This window comes from Cyclospora cayetanensis, unplaced genomic scaffold (genome assembly GCF_002999335.1).
Source record: "Cyclospora cayetanensis isolate NF1_C8 unplaced genomic scaffold, CcayRef3 CcayRef3_contig_79, whole genome shotgun sequence".
NCBI lineage: Eukaryota > Apicomplexa > Conoidasida > Eucoccidiorida > Eimeriidae > Cyclospora > Cyclospora cayetanensis.
In genome coordinates, this window is record NW_020312751.1 from 129,582 (window position 1) to 154,505 (window position 24,924).

A 24,924-nucleotide genomic window follows, 5' to 3' on the forward strand; every position below is an offset into this window, starting at 1 on the left:
TTCTTGGCTCATCTGCGCCCCTCGCCACAGTCCTTCGCGTCTCGTAGCGTGGCTGCTGGTTGCCTGAGGGGCTGAATGCATCCTCTTGTTGTTCCTTTTTAGCCCTCCTCATTTTTCTGAAGACTCTGTGGCATTGTTAAGGGCAAGGCCACAGCAGAGCCCGTTTTCACGTAGTACTTCTCGACGCGGGGTTCCTCCGCGCTTTGGGGGAGTATCGCACTTCTCACAAGGCAGTCTGTTCCTTGTTGTTTCAACTGTAGCTTTTCCTTATGGCACCGCACACGGTGTTTAATGTAGTCAGCACCTCTTCAGTCCTTTCTACCGAGCAGTCCGAGAAGTCTCCTCCCCCGTAGCTCCACGCGTCGTCGAGGCTGGCGAGTTTCTTGTCCGCAATTCCCGCCTTCTTCCCCTATTTTTAACCTTTTTGGCATTCCCAGCTTAATTCTGTGGCTTTACGGTCTATATGCACGGCGGCATTGCAGCGAAAGCTCGTAAACGCACTTTTTGGGCAGAGCTCCACGCCGAGGTTTGCGAGCATAAGATTCCCCGAGGGACAGAAAGTTAGCTGCACAGACGGGCACAGCGCCGCACTGATCTGTATTCCCGTTTGCTTTTCTGTGCGAATCTGTTCGATTTTTATAGCCCTCTGGTCCTCTGTTCGAACTGTCTAGGGATCAGTCACTAGATATGACGGCCGAGCGTGGATCTGGTCCGGGGAGCCGCCGTATGCTGCGCAGCTCCTCGACTGCCTCTTCCCTTGCCTTTGTTGACGTGGCTTTCTCTGATCTCCCTTTGTCCCCTGATGAAACCGAAGATGCTACCTTCAACTTGAACGACTTCGGAGCCGGCGCCTCTCTTGAGGCTGCTGAAGCGCCGCTCCCTGCCGCTTCCGTTGCACGACATCAGCATCCCGAGGCTTTTTCCAGAGGAGCCTCCATGGGGAGCGCGCTCGTGGGTACCCCGCGGCCTTCTCTCGCTTCCAGATTCTTCCTCCGGGAATTCTACTGTGGGGACGCACAGGACGCCTCCCCGAAGGACGTGGAGGAGCTGAGCGATTGTAGAATCTCCTCTGCCAGCACATCCTGCGACGGCCACGTTTCGTCCTGCTACAGCTCCGATGCTGCCGCATGTGGCTCCGTGGGGGCCGCCCGTGAGCACCAAAGGAGACATCCAAAGTGGACTCCCTCGCCTCGGCTTTCCGTCTTTGCAGTTGACCCCACAGACGGCATTGCCTGCCCGAAAGCCACGGCGTGGAGGATGGTATGGTCTGCAGGCCTGTTGTTGCTGCTGGCCAGTATGACTATTGCTGCATTTTCACAGCTAATGGTGAGCTGCATGCTTCGAGAGAGCCGCGGAGCGGCGGGGGCTTCCCTGGAGGAGGAGGGGCGCGAAACCAGCAAGCTCTCGGCAACTCAGTGGCTTCCCACGCAGGCTGCAGTCGACGGAGTCTACGTGCTCCTGGTTGTACTGAGTTTATATAGGTGGAAGAGCTTGCAGCCCAGATTACGCGCTGCCGTGTTGCTCCGTTTTGGGGGGTGCTTGTGCGCGGGTTTGATACTGAAATTGTTCATCTCTGTGGCCTTCGGGTTCGAGTATAGCTCTCAACGCAGCAGCAACAGTGGTGGCGGCAGCTTTACTTACAGAGATACTGCCATGTTGACGCTGCGGTTTCTGGGAGGCCTTGCGCTCCCGGAGGATGTGGATGGGGTGCCTGGATACAGCCGACTGATCCTGTCCGAATTGTGTGTGTTCTGGCTGCTATATACGTGGCAACGGCCGCTTCTTTTGCTGCAGCCTGCACTTCTTAGTCTGGTAGTCGTGATTTTGAGCTCTGTTAGCGGGCTCCGCTCCGTGTTTGATGCGATTGTATCTTTCTTCATTGTGGCCGTGGTTACCGTTTCATATCATCTACTGCTTGACGCGGCAGCACGCCAACTCTTCGTAAAACTTCGGGCCCAAGTCGGCACTCGGGAAGTCCAGCAACAGCATTGGCTGCGCTGTAAGGGGTCGCCGGAATCGCCCCCAAACACTGCCCTCTCTAGTCCAGTCTGTTTCTATCCCTCCGGCGGGTTTGTGTCTCACAAGGTTTGTAGCACTCTGTCTTCTTGGATCAGTCGTTTAGAGCTCCTGGAGGAGCGCGCGCGCTACACGCTCCATAGCTGTGGGCTGTATTTAGCGCAGCAACACAGCGTTCGCTTTGTTCCCCGCATGCTGCCTTCCGATGCTTCATTCGAGGGCCCTTCAGCGAGACCGAACAACCAAGAGGAAGGCAGAGGACTCCCTGTGGCTTCGCAGTGTCCTCCAAGCGAAGCAGTAGCTATTGCAGAAGCTCCAGCGTCCGAGAAGGAGGCGGCAACAGGTACTCTTGTGGATGATCGTATGGTTTGGCTCGCGATACGCGAGTGTTACGCCCCCATTAGGCGTCTTCCCCCTTGCGGCTGCAGGGCCCATAAAGAGGCCGCTGGTGGATGCTGCTTCCCTAAACGGTTCCTCAGAGAAAAGCCTGTGGGGGCAGTAGCACTGCCGGGGGTTTGCCCGCAGGCGCCGTAGACTCGCTGTAACGCCTTTCGGTGAGTCAAGATCATCCCTTGCAGGGGTGGCAGCAGCACAAGGCTCAGCCCTTGGCGGGTGGAATTCTCTAGCAAGCAGCGTGCAGCGCTAGAGAGAAGGTGCTGAGCACAAGATTGGGGGAACATTGGAGGGACCAAGGGGAAACAGCGTTGTACAGACACATCTGAAAATGAAGCTACTGCTCAGTCGAGATATGGAGGCTGTGCAAGCGTGGGGGAGGCAGAGAACGGAGCTGAACGCAGCAGTGCGGCGCCGATGGACGAACGGGCGGAGTACAGGAGAAACGTTGGCATCATATCTGATGCTTTTCACCGTCGACAACAGATGCGACGGAAGGAGGACCCAAAAGGCCTCACGAGGAGACCACGCAATGCAACCAGGGATGCACCTCGTCAAGGGCTGCCCGCCTTTCGAGGACGCGTGAGAAAGCAACCGCACGAGATTGACTGCCGTTTTCAGTTCTTTCCTCTCACGTGCTGGCCTGTACCGCTCCTCTAGGAGCTCCGCTTTCTGTGATCACGTGGAGATTCGGGGTACTTTTTGTGTCCGAAGACGCGATGTCATCGCCCTAGGGCTTCGGTGTCTGTTGCAGGAATTTACAGGGAAGAAGTAGGTAGTGCATTGTCGAACGCTGATACCCTTCTGTACAGGACGACGCTATTCGGAAAGGGATGAGGCCTGGGGATGCTTTCCCTTGGCGCAAGTGTAGAGAGGACTAGAGAGAGTATGGGACACGGGCCTTAGGAGTCCAGCAATAAATACAATGTCCCTGCTTATCGTGTTCTCAAACTACGCAGTGCAGCCAACTGGTTAGGCTCTGTTGCTTGTCGATTATTTGTATGAATTGGTGCCCGGCATTAGATACGAGAGGCGGAGGAGGCGAGGCTTCTGGCAAGGAGGCGCCAAACGACTAGAGGCGCCACCTTTTACTAGTCCCTTTTGTCTCGCCCATATCACGCCATTCTGACTTGGCCTCTTGGATGCCTACTTTTGCTTGCAAATTGAACAAGACTGGCCGAAACGACACGGTGATTTGGTGCAATGCCTTCTGTGCGGCATCAGGATTTGTAGCGGAAGCTCATAGGGGCCAGCGCCGCGAGCTCAGCAACACTTGCCATTGCTTATTCCCAACTAAGTGTTCACGTATTGTGACAAGCGATTAGAGCGCATAGACCAGAAAAAGACACGGCTTCGCGCGATGCGAACGGCGGTGCGCAGGACCAATCACCCTACAAGAAATGCCATGCATGAAGATATACACCTGACTCTGTGAAGTCCAAGGGGCTGAGTATGTGCTCTGTCGAAGCCACTTGTACGCGTCTGGTACTGTGTCCACCCTCTTCAGAGAGGGGGGCTCCTTACTGCGTGCTTGTGTCCCCGAGGGAGACTCATGCCCTTTCGCTCACATATCAAGGCAGCCGGTTTGTGTGGCACTGTGTGGCATGATCTAACAGCGCTTGGTGCTTGCGTCTGCTTGTCCTGGACAGCAAAGATATTGCACCGCGAATCGGCACGAGAGAAACAAAAACTCACTTGAACCAGCTTTGCATCCTTTTGTCGCCTTCCCACACTCGGATGCATTGTCTGTGTGTGTCTATGTGTGGAGAAAAGGAGTTCTATTCCGTGTGTTTACCGGTTTGGGCCTTCGCCTACAAGCCTGACGTAGTACAAGAGTACACAGAACGCTTGCGCAGTGCACTCGCCCATAGTCCAGCTTCCATAAACGTCGTGCTTCTGCCTTTCGACCTTTTTTCACCTGTGTTTTCTCATTGTGGCGACTGTTACACTGTCTGTTCTGCTTTCTCCCACCCCTGCTCTGCCTACGGGTCTCCAAGAATGCCACGTGCGGCACCTCTAGTTATCCCGGCCTACCCCGTTGTATTTGCATGCGTACGCGTGCAACTCTCCTGCCCACGCGGGGCCACTTAGCTTCCGCGTTCCTTTCGTGCTGCCGTTTTCGTCGGACCTAGATAGCTCTCCTTCTCTACTAACTGCCTCTCTGTTGTCATGTTGCTGGCACTTTGTGCAGCTCTCCCAACTTCCCTCGTCACTTTATCTGCGTCTCTGGAGCAGCGTTAGGCGCCTGAGGCTTGTGCAAGGGGTCCAGTGGAGCAGTACTCCTTCCCTTCTGCATCTTTTTCGACCCATCATATGTGTTCCTTCGCGTGTTCATTTCTGTGTATATACATATATGCGCGCCTCTCTTCCCATATTCTCGATACAGACCTCCTAGTGTCCCCCTCTGTTTGCCCCTACCTGCTCAGCCCTCGCTCCTCGTGTGCCGCCCAGACTTCATAGCGTGCTCCTGGGCCGTTTATACGTACATATGGTGCAAACGGCCCAGGACCAGAGCTGCTATATATTGTGCCGTGTGCCGCCACTATACCCCTATCAGCTCGCGATCGTGGCTGCATCTAGACACACGCTGCGTCAAAAAACCTAAGGTTCACCCATTCTCTTCATTCTTATTCTGCGGTCTCAACCGAAGGATATTTGCATTTGTGGCCCGCGAAGGAAGGACAGTCCGCCTGAATGCTGCTCGAGACCAGCTTGCCGATAGGATTGTACAACCGCTCCTGCAATTGTAGCTTTTGAAGCTCTCTGGTGCGCCATATTTTTCGTTCCCTCTAGGCCATGCTGCCGCTGCCCCCCACCTCCGTTCACATTCCTAGTCCTGGGGTCAGCTCCCACTGAGCATTCCAAGGCAGTCTGCAGCACAAGGACCCCAGAAATATCCAGTCCGCCACGGTTGCGGCAACAACCCTAGTGGAAGCGCTCACGCCCTGCTGCCTCCTGAGAAACTCTCATCGTCTTTTGTGCGGCCCATGCGTCCTTACCTGTGATCTCCTGCGCTGCAGAGGCAGAAGGCATGAGAGGCAGCAGCTGTAGCAGCCTCTGCGACACAACAGAGGCTACGGCATGATCCAGACCAGGGGTACTCGAAGGAGTGATAGAGGCAGCGCCATGTGCGTCAGTTGCTCCCAATGGACCAGCCACAACTGCTGCACTAGCGGAAAGGGGCTGGAGGAAGGCGCAAGGAACTCGCGTGCTGCCACCGTCCAGCAGGCGCGAGCGTCTGAGTATATATGCCACGTGCTCCTGCTCTTGGGTGCTCAGCTCCACTTGCAGTTGCTGCTGCAATGCATATATCCCATTGTGGGATGCACATTGCTGCTCTGATATCTGAGCGAGAGAATGCAGGAGCTGCAACATCTCGCAATCTGCCTTCCCTTGCTGCAGCGCTGCACGAATGCCCTGAACGAGATGTGGAGCCCATCCCCTCTCCAGGCCTGCGGATATACACGTCCACACGCCAAAACAGCACGAGCGACGCATGCCGCTGCCGGAAATCTCAGCAACAACTGCAGAAGCGGCAGCTGAACCAGAGAACCTCACATTTGAGAAGGGCTTCAGCAGTTTGCATTGGGTGAAGCAGCAGCATCGGGGGCAGAGCCGCTTGGACAACGTGCTGCAGCCTCGCAGCAGCTGCCGTTGCCTTCTGTTTGTGCTCGTGCGCCACTTGCTGCTCTTGGGACTGATTTGGCTGGTAGAGGGGGAAGCCACAGCAGCAGCAAGAAAGCGCAATGGCGCAGGCGAACAATCGGGGAGCTGCAGCAGCCATCTCGGGGCTGCACAGATAATGCTCAACGAATTGGGAGAGCTCTTCGACAAAAGGCAGCAGCACAGTCTCTGCTGCCGGTGCTGCAAGTTGTGCATACGTTGCGACTGTATCGCACACGGCCTCCACTGCCGCTCTTTCTAAGTCCACATGCCTCGCCATTACTGGTCGTTGCTGCTCCTGGTGCTTCTGCAGCAGCTCAGCAGCAGCAGCCCTAGCTGCTGCATCCTGCTGCAAAACTGGGGGAGGCTCCTGCAAAGTGGCATCTGCTGCTGTAGTCCTCTGGGTTACATCCAAGAGCGCCTCCAGGACAGAACGGCAGTGCGCCTCGAGCGTCTGTGCTGCCCCTGGTGTCGCGCTTGGTCCCCCGTTTCCAAGAGGAAAGTGCAACACAGCAGCCGACATGGGTGCAAGCATGCTGAGCCACAGCGGCAGCGAAACAGGCGATTTATGGTGTCTACGACTGCTCTTGCTCCTGCTGCTGCTGGGGAGCTGCTGCTCCCCGTAGCCGAGCCTACTGAGCACCTCAGCGCCATATGCGAGAGGCAGCTGCAGTAGCTGCTCTGCAAAGCGGCGTGCAGTCTGCTGGTGTTGCTGCTGCTCCTCCCGTTGACGGGCCGCAGCAACGACAGCTTCATGCGCCGCAACTGCAAAGCAACGAAAGAGTCGTACTTGCTGCTCGGAGGGGACAAGCTGCAGTGTTTCTCCTATGCACAGTTGCAGCAGTCCGTCATCCGCATTATTCGCTGCTGATGAATCAAATCCTGAGGGCCTGCTGTGTGTAGCAACAGCAAAGAGCATTGCGCATAGCCGCGCTGCTGCAGCACGCAGTTGTGGCTGCTGCTGCTGCTGCTGCCTCTGCTGCGGCGAAAGGGGGAAGGCCTCCGCTGCAAAGGACGCGAGACATATCCAGCAGCGTCTGGCTAAGGAAGCGAGCGCCGGGTGGTTGCTGTAGCTCCACAGCACCAACCGTTGAATCAGCTGCCTCTCATTTTCCGCAACGCTGGCTGCCAGTGCCTCACTGCTGCGTAGGGAGGAGATGCTGTTTCGGCTGCTCCCTGCAAGTGCTGCAGCGGCAAACCACAGGACAGTGATGCCAATGTCAGCCTTCGCCGGTGTTTGCTGTTGGTGCTGCTGATGAAGACGCGGTGCGTCAGGTGTCGCACAGCATTGGGCGTGGAAGGCCAAAGGGAAGTCCAAGGCTGTCTCCTCAATCATTCGAAGAGCCATTTGCTGCAAAAGAAGTTGCTCTTGCCGAACCTGCAGCACCCACTGCGCCTGCTGCTCGTGCGTCTGGCGCGAAGTCAAGGGATGGGAGCCTGATGCAGCACCATCGCGCTCCGCTGCCCCTTCTGCTGCAGTAATAATCAGATTTAAAAATATGGACAACCCCCCCGCCCTGTGGATTTTTTCCTCCGTGTGTTCTGCAGCGGCGGGGAGAGCGACAGCAGAAGGCGGCGGAGCAGCATCCGGAAGCGTTCCCTCAAGAAAAGTCTTGCGTAGCTGCCTCAGCTCTTCAAAAGGCGCTGCTCGGACGGCTGCTGCTAAGAAGGCCTCGAGGACTCGGAGTGTATCCGCACATGAAGGCGCAACATGGGGGTGCTTCAACAAACAGCAGGAAGCCTCCCAAGAGACGGAAGACAACAGGCCAGGGGATAAATGAGGACGGCGTTCACTGGGGAAGGCGCCACCTAGTGAACATTTCGCAGGGTGCGCCCCCTCACAGCTTTCCATGATCCTCGTCAGCGCCATCCAACTTGCGGCGATTTTGGACAGGAGATGCCACGGAAACATTGTTTGGCAAGGCTGCTGCTGTCGGTGCTGCTGCAGGGCCACAGGGTTACTCCCTCCAATGTCAAAGAATGCATGGCAACGCAGGGAACTGCCCTTGAGGAGACGCAGCATCAGCTGAGCAGAAAGGCGCGCTCGCATGCACGCATCGAGCAACAGACATATTTTCTGCTGCTGCTGGTGCTGCTGCTGGGAGGCGTGGGGTTTTTGGTGGGTTTGGTGGCGCCCTTCAAATTCCAGCATCGTTGCTGCCACTGAGCATTCCTGCAACAGCAAGCTGCACAAGGCGCTCCGGAGATTAGCGCTAGAAGATACTCCAGCCTCCCAACAAGAGCTAAGTGGACACTCCTGCAGCCGTCGCTGCAGCTCTTGTGGCAGCCCTTGTTGCAGCTCATGTGGCCGCGGGTGCATGCCAGAAACAGTCGCAACCGTGGCAGACGCAGCTGCAGCGTCAGCAGTGTACAAGGACGTGCTTCCGCTCTGCTCTCTGCACGAGATCTCGAGGCTTTGCGCCTCCGCCGCTGCAGTAGCCACAAGCCACACAGGTGCCTGTTCCCCTTGGTGCGGCTGCTGGAGAAATCTGCGGGGATGTGTATTTGCAGCTGCAGCGAGGGCTGCGATGCACATGCTTCCAGCTGCAGCAAGTCCTTGCGATGCCACCCGCTGCAAGCGCCGCAGCTGCAGTGTGCAGCAGTTTTGGGGAACGGCCGGTGCGGTTGCTGCAGCAAAGAGCAAAGGTAATGCGCTAGGCCCTTGAATCTGGCGCTGAAGCTGCTGCTGCTGCTGCTGCCAGTGCCCTTTAGGGGGGCTGACAAATCCTGAGAGGGAGCATCGACCGATGCCACAAGCCTCCGCAAGCTGTCTCAAGCTAGAGAGTGCAACGGCAGCAGGGGACGCGGCCGGTGAGCCGCCTGCCGATGCAGAAACATATGCTTTCATCGCAGCGTAGGCTTCCGCATCGGCAGCACTAGCAGCAAGAAGTGACATCAGCGGCAGACTGCTGAGCCACGATTGCAGAGAAGCCTGCAGAAGCAGGGAGGCCCAGTCTTCTGCAACAGCAGCGGGTGTTGCCGCTGTTTTTGGCGCGTCTTCGGCGATTGCTGCTGCTGCGACAGCAGCATTTGAGAAAATCGCTGCAGAGGTGCAGACGAAACCAGCTGCAGCTTCCAGAGTACTTCGAGGCACTGGCGGCAGCTGTGCAGAGGCAGACCCCTCAAACGTCCAGAGTACAGCGGCTCCCGTGCCGTTGTTGTTGCTCTTGGTGTTGCTGGAAGCATTGATGCAGTCTCGACGGTGAGGCCCTAACACGACCTCAACTCCTAAAGGCCACCGCAGCGCAGCCGCAGATGGCGGCTGAACAGCTGCTGGGGTTCGTGCAGGCGCTCCTTCGTTTGCGTCTGCCTTTGCAGTAGCAGATGCGTGCAGCACTAGCAAGATGTGCAGAGAAATTCCAACGACACAGAAGGCCTCGAAGAGCCACGGCAGCAGCGCTGGGAAGTCAAGGAGCTGCAGCATCAGCTCAAGCAGTTCGCGTGTTAGACGTCGCTGCAGAAGTGTGGCATCTACCGTGACCTTTGAGTTGAAGCAGCCGCAGCCGCTGTTGCTCCAGTGTGCAGCTCGCAGAGTCACAGGGGGGCCAGGCTTGTCTCCCGCGGGAGGGCCTGCAGCACTATCCTGACTAGCAGAGGAAGCAGCGGGAGGTACAAGTGAGAAGGCGGCAAAGAGGTGCTGCCGAATAGCGGCATTGAATGCTGTGCAGGCTGGAGCTGCCTCGAGTTGTTCTAGGGATGCTGCCGCTGCGCCTGCTCCCGCTGCGCCTGCTCCCGCTGCGCCTGCTCCTGCTGGCGCTTCCGTGGAGGCAGCACTCCACACAAGACAACACATGTGGCGAGGTACTGGGGCCCTCAGTAGGTGTGCAGAACCCTCCCGTCGCTGAGCGGAGCTTGCGCTGGGGTTAAGGAGCCGCAAGCGGTCGGTTGCCTGTTGAAGAGATTCGGGAGAAAAGCTGCGGCGTACAATCGCAGCCACCAGAGCAACGACCTCCTTAAGACACCCGCCTGCAGGGTTTCGTGAGGCCCCGGAGGCCCCTGGGGGCCCCAGGGGCTCGGCTCCGCCCACAGGGGCCCCCTGCATGCCGCTTAGAGAATCGGCTGTCCTATAGCATGCCGGCTTTTGCTGCTGCGTCTCGACTGTGGGAGGGGGCTCTCACGGTAGGGGTGTGCTCCAACGTGTGCGCAGACTCGAAGGAAGTAGCGACGCAGACTTCAGGCGGAAGGTTCAAAGACTGCGACTGGGCACCCCGTCAGGCGGAGCGTGCGCCATACACCACAAAAACGAAGGACACGAGAGAAAGGGCCAGAAATTCGGAGGAAGGTGTTTCCACTTCTTTTTCTGTACCGATGAAAAGCAGAGGGAAGGAGAACAAGTGCGTTGTGTGGCTGCGGGTTCATTCTGGTGGGGTTGTCCTTCCACGACGGTGGTCGGCTGCACTGTGGGGCCCCGAGGGGCCTCCGCTCTAGCGGCCTCCCTGCTGGAATAGCTGCAGGCGCTCCTAGTACTTTGAGAATAGGCAGCAAAATCAAGCTGCCCAGGAGCGTCATTCTTAAGGCAAATGGGAGGCACATGCGGACTTTGCTGTCAGAAGGCCCCTCTGTTAGAGGCGCTTCCAGAGGAGTCTCAAACTGAGCAACCCTGTGCTGAAACTCTCCTCTTACCAATGTGCACGTATAATTCTGCGGCAAAGAGGAAGGAACAAAGTGCTAGAAATAGGGCTAAAGGGGCAGCAAGTTCCCTCCGATCCAGACGGACGGGGTATTCCGTGAGGAAGGGCTTTCAATGTTGGCAGTATTCCCTGCTTCAAGCGCAATTTTGCCCCCTATGAGCGACTAAATTGCGCTTGAAGCCAAGGTGCTGCCTACCGTGCTGTGTGGTGGGGGCAACAGCAGGAAGACGCTTTCCCTGCCATACTCTGTCTTGCACACTGCACCGCTCCATCGCAAGTCTCCGTAGGAAAACAATCACTTCCTGACTCCACACCTAACAGAAACTCACAAGAAAATTAGTGAGCGTACATCAAAAAACTCGCTCCTTCCCCTGCCCGCGTCCCCCAGAGTTCCCTACAGGAGGGAAGAGGGAAAGCTAGGTTATGCGTAGCTGCACCCTCTAAGCACTCTGAGAATTCGCAGCTAGCTGCCAATGGCATCTAACGCATACTCAAACAACCTTGTGTTTTGCTGCATCGAGCTAACAGTAGATGTAGGAAAGATTTACGAACACGCAAGCCAATTAGTAAACTTTTACCAGTTCTTCGCCAGATACATCTAATCCAGTAAAATGTGTTCAAGTATAGCTTGCTTCGCTATGCCGAGTGTTTACACACAGTTTCTGTAGCACACCAGCCAACAACATTGACTCTTGTCGTATGGGGCCCAATCTACTGTAAAGTCGACAAGATAAGCAATCAGTAGATGCTCAATTCTTCTCCATCCATGGTGAACAAAACTGGTGTAGCAAAAAGACCAAGGCATGGCTTGGGCCCTTCCAAGAAATCTAAGGCAGAAGGACTTTAGGGAGACGATTTTTTTAGTAGGAAATTTTGTTATTACTGAAGTTTGGTGTGGCCTTTACCCTTCTTTGAGGTCTTGCTTCGGAGACCGTGAAAGGTCGAGCCTCCCAGTGATCATCCGCGGAGAGGGTCACATAAGTGTGTGGCTACAGCAGAGTACTACATTGGTCTCACTGAACTAAGCATTTGTAGACACCTGTGCAGTAGTTTGTTTGCTGCTCGGAAATCTTATTTCGTGCAGCTTACTGTTCGCTTGATACAACAAGATGTAGCGCTCTTTGAGCGTGCGCTAGATGCTACGTGCACTGAACTGTGAATGCTTGGAATGCCCTGAGGGGGCAGCTACGCGAGACCTAATTGCCCCACTTCCATTGTGTGGGAAACCATGAAGGGCACTGATAAGGGAAGGAGTTCTCTGATAAACACTCCATACCTGTTTGGTGACTTCATATTAAGTCAGGCGGCAAGTGTCTCCCCACTGAAACTACCTTAGTTGGAGGGCTACAAGAGAGTAAAAGGTAATCTGAATACCCCAAGCTCCTCTGAAGAACCGGAAGCCGCCTTTGGGGCTAAATAGATACGTGCATCGCGCAGCTTTCTGGCGGAAACTTGATCGTTAGAGTTAGTCTAGTGTTTCCGGTGTGGGAACCCCTCTGTCCCTGAAAGCCAAGTTACCAGAAAGAGGCTTAAGCTCTGAGACTGCTAAGGCCTAGCTTCTGCCTTCTGACTCTACAGTAATGGGCAGCGCAACCAGCGAAAACTGTTCGTGCTTCTCCATGAAGCACACCAGGACCTCAACGAAGCCGAGCACCCATGGACAGGAAGGGGTCGACGTATGCCGCCGTTGCAAGTATTTTTCCTACGGATTTACGTGTGAACTTTCAAAAGCATAAGCTTCAATAGTACCTGCGATTAAGAGGTTGAGGCTGCCACAAACACACCACACTCTACGGTCCAAGTGCCTCCACGTTGGGTGTGCTCAGCGTCGTTAATAGTTTTACTTAAAGCGGAAGAAACCACGAAGGGACCAAATACCCACTTTCAACTGTTTTAAATGCAAGAACAGCTGAATTCAGTGGACAGACCATGACCGTGTTCCTTACTTCTTCGCTGCAGCCCATGTTTGCGTTGGCACATGCGCATGAGGAGTATCTCGCCTCTTTAAGCTGCGCTTAGACGTATGTTTCTTTATTATTTCCCTTTCCTTCCATCGTTGTCTGATTTCTTCTTTGCTTTTCCATCGCCGTCTGATCCCGGCAAATTCCCAGCGAACTTTCGCGGTCCCCTCCTCTCAAGTGCATGCACGACAGATTCAGGGGCTTTGCTTTTAGGACCTACAGGAAGCTGCTCTGTGGGTTTGTTGTTTCAGTTGGCTCCCCTTCCCATTCCTATATATATCTGTAGACGCAGCTGCACATATCAGCAGACACTTGTGGACCTGGTGAATTGCGAGAAGAGAGGTCCTTTTGCGTATGGCTACATTGGCGGCGCTTTGAAAGATTTGACGGAGGCCTAAGAGGAGGACCCCCCAGAAGCCTTTTTTGTGCTGTTTTGCTTTGCCTTTCCCCTCCCGAGGCCAAGGCGCAGTTCAGGTTCCGCCAGACGACTTTACTGGCTGGATGCTGTGCGGCAACGACGGCGGCAGCGGCAAGCGGGTTGCTCCTAGATGCCGGTCATAGTTACTGCATTTCAGGATGACAGACTTTCTCACGTATGTTTGTGTCGGTGTTTCGCGCCTCGCCGCCTCGCAGATCGCACCGTCGCACCCGTCCCTCGCCCGATAAAGGCCACCCAGCAGCCTACCGTCCGGTGGCGCATGCACACGTCCTGCGCTGGCACGCCTCTCCGTTGAGCCGAGAGTCCTTCTGTGCATCGACGGCTCTCAGGTCTCGTAGGCAGGACGTGTGTGTGAGTGACTCTGCATTTGTGCTCTGCATTTGCTCAGCAAGCTTCCGGCGCCGCGCATATCCGGATTGGCAGTCGCCGATTCGAGGCTGGCTGCTTACAGCCTCCCCGGAGCTTCCGCGGCGGAAGTGGCCAAGCCGAAGACACAGCACCCGAGCACAAGAACAGTTCCTCCGTACCTTCGTAGGGATGGCTTTGTGCCGAGATGCGAAGAAGATTTCGGCGACGGCGGGGCCTTCCCAGAGATCTTCGTGGCTCAGTTCCCCCTGGGAATGGGCAAGAACGCAGGCGTAAGTTTTGGTTTCATGCGAAGTGGCTCGGCTGTCATGCGTCCTCCCCTCTCGCGTTTTGCCGCAGTGCACGGAGGCACTGCGGCAAAAAAACGCAGGCGTAGGGTATGGAGCACCACTACCGGCAGCTGTGGCTTTGTACCGCGCTAGAGGCCTCACGGCGTCTTTTACTCTGTGCTTTGCTGTGGCTTCGCTAGAAGGCCTTTGGCTGCAGCAGCGATGGCGTCCCCGCGTGCCTCTGGCTTTCTTTTGGGGCTGTCTCGTGCATTCGCGCAAGGCGTTCGTTGCGCTTGAGGAGGCCCTTCTCGTGTCTCTCCTCTGTCTACTTTTCGAAAAATACGCCGCACGCTCCTTGCCGTCCCCTCGCGGCGGCGCTTGTGGCGGCTTTGTTTGCACTCGCGTGCTGCACCTGCATGCGGTGCTGCGACGCAGAGCGCTCCGTCAAGCACCACCCTTTCGCTGCAAGTAGGAGCCGACGGCCGCCTCGCTTACGACATGGCTGTACGCCACGGCTCCCAGAAGGCTGTTGTCTACACGCGGCCGGAGAGTGCTCACGGCTTGCAGTCGCAAGGCCCCGAAGCCGCGGCAGAAGCGGCAAAAGCCAGGGAGCTCCCTACCAAGGAAGAAGAAGAGAAAGAGCTCATGCGAACCAAGCTGGCCATAGAGAAAGAACTGGAGAAAAAGAGCAACGCTGGACGCGCGCAGCCGCAAAACAGGGAGGCTGAGTTTGTTCGCTATACGCCGGCAAAGCTGGTAGGGAGGCACGTGATGCAGCGAGGCCTTGGCGTGATTAAAATACGCCTGCCGGCCCTTTTAGAGGATTCTGACATTTCCGTGTATAGACGTTGGTGCCGCTGCGCGTCTTTCACGCCTTGTGCGGCGTCTCCCCCGCGCGTCTACCTTTGAAGCAGTATGCGGTCGCAATGCACGGGTTTCTTGCGCCTGTTTTCGCCGTATCTGCAGGTTGAAGGCCACAACAGTGGCTGCGCCCAACGGCTGCTTCGTCTAGAAGATGTTGCGGTGGACCCTCTAGACCCCCCCCGCTTCAAGCATAAGCGCGTGCCGGCTGCCCGTTTCTCTCCTCCTCCCCCAGTGCTTCATTCCCCCACACGTAAACAAACGCCTCCTGATCCCGATTATAGCGCTCGCTGATGCTGGCCTCTCCTGCGCACTGGCTTGTTCGATTAGGATCGCCTTACCCCCGGCCCCCCGCATTGCTGGTATTGCTGCTGCAATTCACACGGAGACGAGGAGGTGACGGTCTCTATCTTGTTCTCTACGGCTCTCCTGGGCTGTGTTGTGCGCTTGGCGTGCGGCTGTTTTTTCCAGGGAAGCTCACGCTGCAGGACCAGCAGGACTGGAAGATCCCGCCGTGTGTCAGCAACTGGAAAAATCAGAAAGGATATACAATTCCCCTCGACAAGCGTGTCGCTGCTGATGGGCGCAATCTGCAGGATGTAAGAGCAAGGGCCCGGAGTGAAGGGCAGCGGAGTCGCGCGGTCGTTGTCTGTTCAAAAGATTGTGCTCCCCGCGGCGCAAGCCCTTTGTTTCTCTGTTATGCGGCAGGCTGTGTGTGATCCTTGCCGCTTTTCTGTCATTTCACCTTTTTTGTCGCCACCTGTTTACAGGTGCTGTGCAGAAACCGATGGCAAAGCGCCTCCTGTAGGCCCCCCCGGACGCACACGAATTCTCCAAGTGCTGCTGTGTCCGCTGCCCTTCTGTGTCTGTTGCAGGTGTCTGTAAACGACAAGTTTGCGTCTCTATCTGAGGCTCTGTACATTGCAGAGCGTCAAGCCAGGGAAGAAATTCGGCTGAGGAACGAGGTGAAGAAGCAGAAGAAAATCAGAGAGGAAGAGCTCAGGGAGCAACAACTCAGGCAGCTTGCTGCACAAGCCAGAGCGGAACGGTGCGGCAGCGCCCTCAATTTTTTTCCATGCTTGGGCCATGCTTCCTAGGAGTCTACACAGGCTCCTCTTGTGATTAGAGATCTGCCCATCAGTGTTTGCTTGTAGCTGCATGCGTGTGTGGAGATGTGGCTATTTAAGAACAATTGTGCGATTCCATTGGGTCCCGTTTGCACGGGGGGGCGGAGGCCAGCAGCGGTAGTCAGCGGCAACAGTCGTTCACGGCTGTCGCGTGTGTGCATGTGTATGGATGGATGCATGTACACGTATACATTTTATATCTATGTGTGCATACGCATGTGTGTATATTTATGTACTTGTGTATATCTATGTATGGATATGTATGAGTAATTACTTTTGGTGTGTATCTATGCATGCCTATGTACGGGTGGTTGTTTTGATGCTGGTGGTGCAGAGCCCAGCTGCTGCAGCAGTCACGACGACCAGCAGGCGGCGACGCAGAGGAAGAGGCAGAGAGGCAGCAGAGAGAACAGGTGGCAAGGGAAAGAGAGAAAGACATCGAGCGGGCTGTCCGTTTGGAGGTACTGTTAAGCAGCACTGCTCCCTTTGTGTTGATCCGGCTAACCCTTTTTCCTCGGATGTCCATGTCTTTTGGGGGGCCTGGCGGGGGCCTGCTGCGTACTAAGTTCTCAAAGTGTTGTAATTTTATCTGTTTTATATGTTCAGAAGAGCAAAGGAAAGCGCCGAGATGATTCACAGCGCGATATCAGCGAGCTTGTGGCCTTGGGATTGCCGGTGGATGCAAAGAAGCAGCGAACGGATGCGATGTTTGACAGCCGCCTTTTCAACCAGGCTGGGGGAACAGACTCTGTGCGTGTCTTGCTTTTTAGCCTTTGCCCGTGTATGTATCCCTTCGGTATAGCTGTATGTATTCAAATTTGAGGCAGAACTCGCCTCGAATCAGCCGTTCACTTGGTGCTGACGCTGCTCTTGTTCGGCCTGCTATCAGTTTTGGGCTCATTGCTGAATTTTGTTTGTCCCTCCTTAGGGCTACAAGGGTGGAGAGGACGACACGTATGCGCTGTATGATCGTCCGCTCTTTGCACAGCGCGGAGGCGCTGGCATTTATCAGTTCAGCCGCGAGCGGTTTGCGTCTTCCGTTGGGTGAGAATACAACTCATGAAGGCAACAGAATAATGAGCGAATAAAGCTGTGGGAAGGTTCCTAAACAGCTGTGGGGTTTGTCAGCTGCATCTGCAGACCATCATGCAGGTTGCCTATGCTAAGCCTGGCAATAGCCTCTGCTGTTGCTTGTACGTGCTTCGTCCATACGGCTGAGGGATGTGTTGGTTGAGGGTTGTAGTGAGTAAATAGGAAATTACTCTGGACTTCTGGATTCCTAATAACGAGGCAGTTGGTGAGCGGGGGAGCTTAGTATTGAGGTTGTTCCTATTGTGGTTTTGTGGAATCAGGGAGGGCTCTGAGCTGGCGGCATTTGCTGGAGCGGACAAGACGCGGTACACTCGGACAGGTCCAGTAGAATTTGAGAAGGTGAATGCTCCTCCATACAAATGCACTCATCTGTGCTCCTATTCCTCAATATATTGGTTCTTAGCATACCACTAGCACCTAATGTTAAGAAACGTGCGAGCTTGGATGATGCGCCTTGTCCTAATGCGGCTGTACATCATTATACGCATTACCAAAAGGCGGAAAGTGGCAGAATTCCATGGGTGTGGTTTTGATCTTTGTTTTCACAGGATGTGTCGGATCCGTTCGGGTTGGACAACCTCCTTTCTGAAGCTCGCAAGAAGTAGAATCATACCTCAGCAAATGTATCATTGGGTATTCTTTGCAGCAAAAGCGTCTGATGCACTCAGGCAACTGTTGTGTTTTTTTAGCTGATTAAGTTAAGTATTATGAGGAAAAGTGGGAGGCGGGCGAATGGGTGGCACGTGCGGAGGCGTCGAGTCAGCTGGCAGGTTCGATGTGTTCACCTGTTATCATACAGGATAGTTTGCTGCAGAACCTTGTTAATCCCTTTACTTGGTGATATTTGTTAAAGATGCGAATATTAGTCGAAGCTGTAGGGCAGTAGTTCGCTGTGGTATCTAGCGACTTCAGTACTAGTCCCAGAGGCGGCACAAACGGCAGCTGTTTCAAAACAGACCTCTTAAATTTTAGGTGTGGCGTTTTGATTTTCTCGTCACATGAAGTAAGCAGAAATCCGGCTCACGTATCATAACATCTTCAGTTTGATCGAATCATCACGTCCAGAAAAAACTAGTGCAAAAAACAGGGCATCCGTGTACATTGTGAAGTACTCAGAATACTCTAGTTAAACGCCGCATGTAGTGGCATTCATAGATACCAACCAACCCATAAGAGGCAAGGGCCGCCTTACATGTTGCAGTGTTTCCCTCAGCAATCCAGAAAACGCAAGAAAAATGAATTCCAAATGCGAAGAACAGGATTTAAGCCCATGAGACATATACCCACCAGCGCTGACGCACTGTGTGAAGCTCCACCAGTCATGCGAATCTCAATATTTATTAGTAGTTGCATCAACTTCAGGATCGCATGAACATGCTCGACAACCAAGACAGAAGCAGCTAGCACACGGGTGCTTTCATAAGAATTCGTGTACACACTTGCACCGACCTGTCTAGAAAGTATCGCACTTCCTTGCTCGCATTCGTTTTCCTTCTATTTCTCTCCTAGGCTTGCCGGGGAAAAGGCAAGAACATTGACGCCCAAAATCGGTTTTCTAGTGCAATCGCTAGTGGAACTTGCAGCATTTTGCGTACTTATTGTAAAACTAGCAGGACTTCACGGCACACCGTTAGCCAGCTTGTGTGTCAACAGGCGCACGCCCCACTTGCATACGCTGCTTGTGGGAGATACCAGGTACCAAACCCTAGTGCCGTTTCTGATGTTCCGGCAGATTTGCGAGAGGCATCGCTAAGGCTATTCACGGGCTCGCCCTGCACTTATGAACGGTATCACTCACCAGCATTAAGTGACGCGCGAATAACAACATGGCCCTTGGTGAGCACAGAAGCGCTGTCTCTAGAGCTTTTACAACCTTCATTGGGTCTTGTCCTCAAGCCCAATACGAAAAGGTCGTGGAAAACTAAAACCTCCTTTGTTAGCGTACGGTTGGTTGCAGAGGCTGACTGTTTCAGGCTTTTGTACGTTCCGGCAATGTTCTGCTAAGCGCTTGCATCTGTGAGGCGACGAGAGCAAGCTCGTTTTGAAGGAAAACTTGAAGCTTGTCGTCCCAGATGCGATACCATGCTAGTGCTGCATCAGCATCTGCCCCCAAGCTTCGAGCTGACTGATACCTGCAGTCACAAGGAGAAAGAGAACAGAACTCAACACCTCAGTCTTAGAACGACGTATGCGCACTTCGGATATGTTCTCAAAAGCAGGGCTAGGGCATCTGTAGCTTTCCTTGTACTAGTGCATCCTGCAGCCCTTGACCTGAAATCCTACAACGTACACCGCAGAATAAGAGCTATGGCTTTGAGGCTTACGTCCTCGAGCTGCGTCGAATACCGATTCTAACAGTCCAGAAGTGATTTCCTGGATCTTTTGCGCTGCCGCCGGGTCATTGCGCAAAGCTGCAAAGACGTAGGCTGAACGCCACAGCTTCTCACTGGCCTCGGCTGTAGCTGCTGCAGCTGCCACAGAGGCAGCCGCTACAGTCGCATCTCCGTGGACACCAGGGAACATGAAGCTGTCGAGAGCAGAGTGCGAGCCCACAAAAAGAGAGGCCAGAAACTTTAAGGCGATTCACTCCGACCTAGTGCAGAAGACGCCGCTGTAAGGCAGCGCATGCAATTCTCTCAGCCCATTCTTAAGGTCGAACTCAAAATTTTCGGGGGAAACTTCAACTTCCAGCGTCAGGAAATACATCTGGTTGCCTGCACACATGCGAGCAAAAGGCCCTTAATTCAAGACACGCTGGCCTTGATTCCAGCCCGTGCAGCTCCTACAAGAAGTCCTCACAGGTGTGGCGGGTCACTCATTACTTAGTACTAATAATAGATGAACGGTGCAGCGTGTCTGCTATAGCCAAATGCTTGAGGAGGTAGACGAGGGACGGTTCATTTTCGCATCTGGACGTACCTTAACTCTCCCTCAAGAGCTGCCATTCGTTTTTTTTCGGCTGCTGCCCGCGTCGCCCCGTACAGCTCTTTCTGCTGCGGCGGCTCCAAATGGTGAAAGCAAGAGGGCCAGAATCAGAAGTAGGAGAGGAACTGCCAGGGTTGTAGAGGCCCATAGTGAGAGTACACTTGAGCGCCTGCGGGTAGGTCGCAGGCTACGCGGAGGCTGAGCCAGAGGCCATCTTCCTCAAAGACAGGCGACAGCACCTGACCATTGAAATGGTGGTTCAGAAGCTCCCCAGGGGGCGCCAACGAGGCACACCGTTGTGGAATGCGCACGTAGAACCGCCCTTTCGTTTCGTTCACATTTTTCTTTGTATGCTGAAGAGCTCCCATGGGCAAGACTACCGCATGGGCCTCTTTGCTTGCGACCACTTCGTTCACATCTGCAAGGAGTGGCACAGAGAGGGCCTCCTGTGAATCTCGCTCTCCCCCTTCTGCGACTAATGTGGTGTCCTCTGCTCCTCTCCGAAGTTGCTTAGTGTCAAGCCGATGATGACGTACCTCCCTGAGAGGCGGCTGTGGGCATGTGACGAGCAAAAAGTCGCGCGAATCCAAGACAAGGTGCGCCCAAAGAAAGTTTCTATAATTTGGGTGACCCACAAATCTCCGCAATAGCTCGTGCTCCTGCAGGCCAGTGACGGGAAAACCTGAGGACACACGCGCATCTGCTGCTGCAGCTACTGCGTCCTTTGGCGAAGTATCAGCTGCCAATGGCACTGTCCTCTAAGGCACGAACGTTGTTGCTTTCGTCATTACTGCCACTGCTCCCGCTCTGCAAGCTGCAAGGACGCCAGACTGCTGCAGGCCTTCGGGCGGAGGGAAGGCTTCCTGTAACAGCAGAAGCCGCTGCTGTGCCATCATGATGCGCTTGGTGAGGGCCTGTTTCACACCGTCTGTTAGTGGTGCATCTCTCAAGAACTGAGCCGTGCGATCAGGATCGCTCAGCAGCAACAGCTCGTTCTCGGCTGCCGCAGCAGCAGAGTAGCAGCAGCTGGTGAGGCGTGGAGAGCAGCTGCTGTGGCAGCTGTATCAGCAGCGTCTGCAGGCGGCAAAAAGCATAGGAGGGCCCTGCCGTCTCCTCCACACCCATGAAGGAACAAGAGGAAGGAACAAGAGAAACACGCAAAGAAGGACATCGCAATCAACAAGCGGCTGTACTTCCTCGAGCTCCCCCTGCTGGTGTTTCTGGTGCTGAAGGCACTCCATAGGGAGCTCTAGCAGTAGCTGCGCTAATGCCGGAAACGTAGGGTGCAGAAGGGACATGTAGACATTGAGGAGGGCAAACTGCAGGCAGGCGCATCAGCAGCTCACCTTGCTTCAGCGCCTCTGCCGTCAGTAGGCCCCTCCCTTCCCTTTCAAAGGCAGCCACCTGAATTTTGGGGTTTAAAAAGCACCCCAAGTTCATCAGCCGATGCACGTAGAATGGCCATCTGCGCCTTGCCTGGGGTGATCAGCCTTACAATATTTGCGCGGACGCAGAAAAGGGCAAACAGACGACGCGCTTGAGCAGCAAGCCGCTCAGCCGCCGCGGCGGCTGTCGCCACTGCGTCTTTGCCTCCCGCCTCTTGGCTATTCTCGTCCAGCGCAAGCATTTTTTGTTCCTTTTGCATAATAGTTAAAGAGCTGCCGATATTAAAGGGCCCCGCACGCCCTGTAATACCTCCCCCGGCCTCTTCTCTTGTGCCTTGTACCCTACCCTTTGCCCCCCTAAAGCACTTCGTGGTATGCCACCCCTCGAGCTGAGCCGCGTCCTCCCTGTCCGCATTGGCCCTTTCCCCCCAACCGCCTGCACTTCTACTGTATTGGGCTTGCATGCAGATAGTCCTGAAAGAAATAGAGCTACCTGTCGGTCGCGTTGTATACACGGAGTGCGTCTAGTCATGCTCCAAAAGTCGCCAGCACGCATTCTTGACGCAGGCAGCCGCAAACTCTCAGCAGCCTTACTGGCGCTTCATGGGCTTCTTCATCAGTTGGGCAGGTGAATATTATTCTGGGAGAAGGAAGGTTGTTCGCCCCAGCGCCTGCTGTGGGAATTTCGAAGAAGGTAATATAGAGGCCCAGAGAAGCGAAGATCCCTTCCCAGAATTCGCCGTGCGTACGATCATCTACTGAGGATGAAAGTGGCATCGTTAAAAAGAGGAGGATGCTGTCCTACTTGGTTGCTGCTGTTATCACAGCTGTAGCAAGCCAAAGATGAGCAGGGCATTTCCATGTCGACCACACAAGATCATGCACATGCAAGGGATTCTCTTAATCAAGGCATACATTCAACGTAGGCGTATCATCCTGTGCCTCTTTCCCTCTCCGCAATTCCTCCTTCGGATAGCCCATTAGTACGGCGGTCAAATAAGAAGTGGAAACCCCAAATTGAACGACGTTGGAATCCTATTAGTCATGCCGACACCAGTCCTTTGGTTCAGCAGCGGTGAGGCCCCCAGACAAACCGAGCTCTTATACGAGCATCTGTGAAGATGAAGATGATTTCCCTTGAGCTGCCATCAATTGCCTTCTAAAAGAGCATTACCCTCTACGAATAAAGTAAGGACTGCACTTTCCTCCCAGAACTAGCTACTCCGATTCGGGTCTACTGGATCCAACCAATTTTGATTAGCATCGATTTCTTTCTCCATACTTGCACAATCCAATCTATAGGGTGCGTGTCGTGTACGCATTAATGGGGGATTTTCTGGACGTCTATGGTAATCTTTGTTCTACAAAAGATCTTAGTGTGATTCATTCTCGGGAGCCGCCGTGATTATAAGATCCTGCATTTCTTTCATCACGGAGCAACAACTCCACCAAGTCAAAGCAGCTGGCACAATGAGTCTAGCGTAGTTTAAGCAGTCAGTGTACGTCTCTTGGCCACAGCGCTCTCTCACATTGCACGGCATATCCTTGGAAATCTTTACCTCCAGCTACTGTAGGAAGAGAAAGGACCTGTAGAATTGTGGAGCAGTACCTGCTTTGTGACAAAAGCAAATTTCACAGAGTGCTGTCGCTCAACTATACTGCCTCGACAGGGCCAGCGAACGATTGTGCATCCCAAGTACCTGAAACTGAGAGGTCTTACACACTGTGAAGATAGGCTTCTCATCGGTCCTTGCTTTGTAATAACCCATTTTGCGGTCTCCTCCACATACATCCATACTACCACTGCTACTCCGTTTCTCGTTATCTTCAGCTCAATGACCCCTATTGTTTCTTTTTTTGAACACTCCCTTTACTCTTCCCGTGCCCTGGACGTGTGCATACCGGACCAAATGTGCGCGATGTGCTCGAAAGAATTGGCGCCTCTAGCAGTGAAAGCAACAAAGGAAGTCTCGTCTACGTGGTCTTGGTGTGACTGCTGAGCATCTCTTTGGCATCAAGATACTAGTATATGATATCTCGTTCCTCTCAATATTTGTTGTTTACTCTCTTCATAGCGTACCTTCATAGAGCATATTGCACAAGGTAATTTTCATGGATAAAGAAACGCCTACCCCGTAAAATGACCAGCAAACATTTGCTGGCTTCAGGAAACGTGGTCCCTGCGCAATCAGCAGAGTCCGCTGTGTAAGCGGCGCTACCAGTTTCTCCATCTCAGAATCTATGTATACATATCATGCTTCTGAGCAAGAAAATGGAGTTGCTGGTGGCTGCTTCTTGCATCACTCTGTCTCTCTCCCAATCCTCTGGCCCAAGATATTTTAGAATAAAACACAATCACGAAACGCAAGTGACTTTAGTCTTTCTAGCATCTCATCTTTGGTGGCATACACGCGAGATGCAGCACAATGCCCGTATGATTCGTGCCCCAAGCTCAAAATCTCTCCATACATCGCAACTCTTCCACTCCCTGAATCCGCTTCGTCTCACGTAAAGAGGCTGCTGAAAAACTTCTTCACGTCGCTCAACTCTTGCGCGCTAGCAGCGTGGCCCAGTCCCTGGTAGAGATAAAATTTGATTCTCTCCTGGCACTGGTCTGGAGCTGCCCCAGAATCTATCAACCTATTCCTTACGCTCTCCAAGCTTGTCTGCCCATAAACTGGACGCACAATATCATCTACAGCCCCGTGGCAGTGCAAGATGCGAGGCACAGCCTGTGCGTAGTGCGCGGACACCTGAATCTCTTTGCCTAGTGGGCACCAGCTGGAGAGAGACAGTATGCCTCCCAGTTTATGGGGAGAGGTGAGGCCTACAAGATATGCCATCGCGCCTCCCTGGCTAAAACCGCCGATAACAATGCGGGAGGGATTAATGCCGTTCTTGACTTCTTTTTCAATGATCGCATCTAGTCGCGCTTTGCTGGCCAAAAGCCCCTCCTTGTCTTCGCTAGAGTCAGCAGACAGACCCCTGATATCGCTCCACGCAGTCATGCGCATCCCCATGTTAAGTGTCACTGGGCGAATGGGCGCTGTGGGTAGAATGAGGCGTGTCTTTTCATGTACCTGTGCTGACTCCAGCAACTGTAACAACTCGTACCAACCCTCAGCTGTGTCCCCTAAGCCGTGCATGAAGATCAAAGTGCCCGTAGCCCCGCTAGGGGCCCAGTGGAGGCCATCACCTCCCATAGTATCCCCTGGTGAAAGCACCACCGGCATTGTTGACACGGATTGCGCTGCTGCACTGTTAAAGCGAGTTCCGCTGTATCCTGATCGGGATGCAGGTACAACGGGGCGGGTCCCTGGACATAAAGACGAGGAGAGGAAACGCACCAGGAGTGACTGCCTTGGCGCATAAGAAAAAGCCTGGTTGAGAAGAGGAGGCAGGGGACTGCTACGCAAGCGCGCCGCAGCCACTGCAGCCAAACGGAACCGGAAGCTGAGCCTCGATGAAGGAGAGGAGGATCTGGGGATACGAAACGCCGTAGTAGAAGTAGCAGTTACCGCAGCTGCTACCAGCAGCAGTAACTGCAGAGGCCCTGCCACCCGACACAGCACGAGACGCCCAGCGCCGGGCATTCCACTGGGTTGGAAGGCCAGTGGAATATGCAGAGAAGCAGGGGATTCTTAGTCCCGAGCGAAAGATGAGAGGGAAGGGTTGCACACAGCGAGACAGCACCAGAGGAGGCACACTGGCGGCACTTCAACAGCACTGTAACAGCAGCCGACCGCTCGGGGGCTCTGGCTGTAGCACCTGGTTGTTGTGTTTGTTAGGGTGGGTC

At 54.4% G+C, this 24,924-nt stretch overlaps 3 protein-coding genes and 1 pseudogene across 3 annotated transcripts; 2 read left to right on the plus strand and 2 right to left on the minus strand.

The window, feature by feature from the left end:
* The first annotated feature begins 463 nt into the window (after positions 1–463).
* On the plus strand, positions 464–3,069 carry LOC34622102. Its single transcript, XM_022735282.2, has 3 exons — positions 464–526; positions 643–2,382; positions 2,719–3,069. The coding sequence occupies exons 1-3, from the start codon at positions 464–466 to the stop codon at positions 3,067–3,069; spliced, it is 2,154 nt and encodes a 717-aa protein (XP_022588035.2).
* Positions 3,070–5,334: 2,265 nt separating this feature from the next.
* On the minus strand, positions 5,335–10,114 carry LOC34622100. The gene is made up of 4 exons (XM_026335733.1): positions 9,904–10,114; positions 8,411–9,777; positions 5,968–8,347; positions 5,335–5,861 (listed from the first exon to the last, which is right to left on the minus strand). The coding sequence occupies exons 1-4, from the start codon at positions 10,112–10,114 to the stop codon at positions 5,335–5,337; spliced, it is 4,485 nt and encodes a 1,494-aa protein (XP_026191518.1).
* Positions 10,115–13,240: 3,126 nt separating this feature from the next.
* On the plus strand, positions 13,241–17,423 carry LOC34622098 (SNW/SKI-interacting protein A). Its single transcript, XM_022735278.1, has 11 exons — positions 13,241–13,257; positions 13,492–13,741; positions 14,174–14,494; positions 14,705–14,852; positions 15,071–15,198; positions 15,475–15,647; positions 16,061–16,187; positions 16,333–16,476; positions 16,655–16,770; positions 17,079–17,157; positions 17,367–17,423. Exons 1-11 carry the CDS (start codon positions 13,241–13,243, stop codon positions 17,421–17,423), a joined length of 1,560 nt encoding a protein of 519 aa, XP_022588031.1.
* Positions 17,424–18,608: 1,185 nt separating this feature from the next.
* LOC34622097 lies at positions 18,609–24,508 on the minus strand (annotated as a pseudogene).
* Between the last annotated feature and the right edge of the window lie 416 nt (positions 24,509–24,924).

Bases quoted from the DNA above. Each gene is read 5' to 3' on its own strand.
- LOC34622102 (XM_022735282.2), top strand. From the start codon at position 464: ATGCACGGCGGCATTGCAGCGAAAGCTCGTAAACGCACTTTTTGGGCA. The intron at 527-642 runs GTTTGCGAGCAT...CGATTTTTATAG, and splicing joins GGGCAGAGCTCCACGCCGAG to CCCTCTGGTCCTCTGTTCGA. The intron at 2,383-2,718 runs GTTTGGCTCGCG...AAGGGGAAACAG, and splicing joins CTCTTGTGGATGATCGTATG to CGTTGTACAGACACATCTGA.
- LOC34622100 (XM_026335733.1), bottom strand. From the start codon at position 10,114: ATGCAGGGGGCCCCTGTGGGCGGAGCCGAGCCCCTGGGGCCCCCAGGG. The intron at 9,778-9,903 runs GTTCTGCACACC...GAGCAGGCGCAG, and splicing joins CTCCGCTCAGCGACGGGAGG to CGGCAGCATCCCTAGAACAA. The intron at 8,348-8,410 runs GTTGCGACTGTT...CTGCCACAAGAG, and splicing joins CTGCAGCTGCGTCTGCCACG to CTGCAGCGACGGCTGCAGGA.
- LOC34622098 (XM_022735278.1), top strand. The intron at 13,742-14,173 runs GTAAGTTTTGGT...GCTGCGACGCAG, and splicing joins GAATGGGCAAGAACGCAGGC to AGCGCTCCGTCAAGCACCAC. The intron at 15,199-15,474 runs GTAAGAGCAAGG...TGTCTGTTGCAG, and splicing joins ATGGGCGCAATCTGCAGGAT to GTGTCTGTAAACGACAAGTT.